The sequence below is a fragment of the Eurypyga helias genome, unplaced genomic scaffold (assembly GCF_000690775.1).
Source record: "Eurypyga helias isolate BGI_N326 unplaced genomic scaffold, ASM69077v1 scaffold47564, whole genome shotgun sequence".
NCBI classification, from domain to species: Eukaryota; Metazoa; Chordata; class Aves; order Eurypygiformes; family Eurypygidae; genus Eurypyga; species Eurypyga helias.
This window is the reverse complement of record NW_010246443.1, coordinates 5,161-7,649: the sequence shown is the minus strand read 5'-3', so window position 1 is coordinate 7,649 and position 2,489 is coordinate 5,161. Positions and strand designations below refer to the sequence as shown.

Genomic DNA, 2,489 nt, shown 5'->3' with positions numbered 1-2,489 from the left:
CGAACAGCCAGAAGTGCGTGCGTGCGGGAGGGAAGCACAACGACTTGGAGGACGTGGGCCGAGATACCTACCATCACACTTTCTTCGAGATGCTGGGGAACTGGTCCTTCGGGGATTACTTTAAGGTGAGGCGATGGGAGCGAACCCTCTCCAGGGGGAAATGCTGCCTTTCTGTCAGAGCGGTGCTGTACTGCCCTGGGAATGTCTCCAGAAGGCGTTTTGGGAGGCTCCAAATTACTTCTTGGGAGCTCTGTGGCACGGAGCAGAGGTGGTCAGTTGGCGTGCTGAGTCACACTCTATGTGCCTTGCGGACTGTCAGCCCACTCAGCCTTTCAAAGCTGTGGACAACACGTGCTAATCAAAGTTCTCTGTGAATTCCTCTCTCTGAATGCCTGTGCTGGCCATTTACTACAGTGAAAAGAAGTTTCCAGTTTGTTTGGTACTCGTTACTACAAAGCTTGAAAAAGGAAGAAAGATAAAAATGCTACTTGTTTGGCTAGTGAATACGTTTTTTCATCAGAAAGAAAATAATCCAGGTAGCTGCTGGTGAGCACGTGGGTGTAGACCATGCTGTGATCCTGAAGGTCTTTCCACAATTTAGGAATGCTAGTTTTCCACAGGCAGCAATGAGCTGTCTCGCTTGCCTGACCCTCATCCTGCTCTTTGCAATGTGCCTTGAAATTGGGAAGGGAGAGAGCAGCTGAAATGAATTCACCTCTTCTCAGTGGTGTCCAGTGACAGGACTAGGGGCAATGGCCATAAACTGGAAAACAGAAGGCTCAACCTGAACATGAGGAAACACTTCCCTGTGAGGGTGACAGAGCACAGGAACAGGCTGCCCAGAGAGGTGGTGGAGTCTCCTTCCCTGGAGACTTTCAAAAGCCTCCGGACTTGTTCCTGAGTGATCTGCTCTAGGTGATCCTGCTCTGGCCAGGGGGCTTGGACTAGCTGATCTCTAGAGGTCCCTTCCACTCTGTGAATCTGTGAATTTCTTTGGTGTTTAATTCCCATTCTGAAGAGCCTTCCTGCATCACTATGCATCCTGGATTACTGTGCTTTGTTTATGTTCCCTGCCCGCTCAGGAGGAGGCATGTAGCATGGCCTGGGAGCTCTTGACAGAGGTCTACGAGATCCCCAGAGATCGTCTCTATGTCACGTATTTTGGGGGAGACTCCTCCTTGGGGCTGAGCGCAGATGAGGAGTGCAGGGACATATGGCTCCGCCTGGGGTAAGTGTGTTAGAGAAGAAGCCCTGAGCCCCATGTGCTGACATGTCATTCTCCATAGTCTCCTGTTTTCTCTTTAGTTGATGGGAATCAGATGCTGGGGCTAAAAGTGATATTTTAAATTAATTTCATTTCTGGTTTGTTTGGGCTGGTAAAAATCAGCTGGGCTCTGAGTGCTCTGGAGCACTTAACATCTGAGAAGCAGCTTAAAGGTCATCAGAGGGGCTGTGTATCTAAAACTGACTGGCCTGGATGAAGTGTGAGAAAGATCTCTGATCCTTTGCTTCCTCTCCATTGTGAGCTGCAGACAGCTCATTTACCTCTGAAAGGTAGCAATGGCTGCTTCAGGGTGAGGATGAAGCCACTGCGGAGAGCACTGCTCTGCTTTGGAAGCTTGTTCCAAGCTGCACATGGGTTTTGGGCCCCAGGCAGACACCTCTGTGCCACTGTGGGTGTTCAGCTTTGCCCAGTGTGATCAGGTCTTAGCTCTGCTGGAATTACCTCCAAGGAGGAAGGTGGCTTCACAGGCCCAGGGTAGACCCTGTCTCCCGTCAGCAGGAGCCAGACTGAGTTTGCCAGCCATTTTGGGAGTGAGCAGGATCCTGTTTGGTTTAATCCAGCTTGTTCCTGCTAAGGAGAGCAATTCTGTGTGAACAGAAGCAGGAATCCTAGTCTGTCTGGTTACTGAGTTTGTGGTAGTCAGAAAGAGTTCCTCCTTTCCAACTTTCTCTGTGGTCTAGGCTACTGTGTGCTTTGTGTGCGTGCCCCAGCACTTTGTTGTTTGCCTTTCCAGGGTGCCTGACAGTCGTGTGCTTCCCTTTCCATTGAAGGACAACTTCTGGGAGATGGGGGACACGGGTCCTTGTGGTCCCTGCACAGAGATCCACTATGACCATGTGGGTGGTGGCAGAAATGCTGCAGCACTGGTGAACCAGGGCAGCCCCGACGTAGTGGAGATCTGGAACCTGGTCTTCATGCAGTATAGCAGGTACCAGACATCTGATCTGGACTCGAGAGCCTTTCCCTCTTGTCTACCTCCAAAATTGTGTATATTCTCAGCCATCCTACTGTTTTCCAGGAGGTGGCAGTACAGGAGCAAGGGAGAAGCTGTGGAGATCTGTCCAGTATGGCTCTCAGTCCCCTTTGCTTTATTTGTCTTGTCCTCCTTCAACTTCTGCTGCCTATTCTCCCTCACTGCTGCATCCCAGAGGCTTCTTGAGGTCTGCAGCAGCCCACAGAAACCTGCAGAAGGAGGAGAAGGCCT

At 50.9% G+C, this 2,489-nt stretch overlaps 1 protein-coding gene across 1 annotated transcript in view; it reads left to right on the top strand.

Moving 5' to 3' along the window:
• Positions 1–5: 5 nt before the first annotated feature.
• LOC104508683 (alanine--tRNA ligase, mitochondrial-like) overlaps positions 6–2,489 on the top strand; it is a gene marked incomplete at both ends in the record, with an annotated part of 6,849 nt that continues 4,365 nt past the window's right edge. The window contains 3 exons of the mRNA XM_010150393.1: positions 6–125; positions 1,083–1,228; positions 2,019–2,213. Coding sequence (XP_010148695.1) covers positions 6–125; positions 1,083–1,228; positions 2,019–2,213 — 461 coding nt within the window. The remainder of the gene's footprint in view (positions 126–1,082; positions 1,229–2,018; positions 2,214–2,489) is intronic.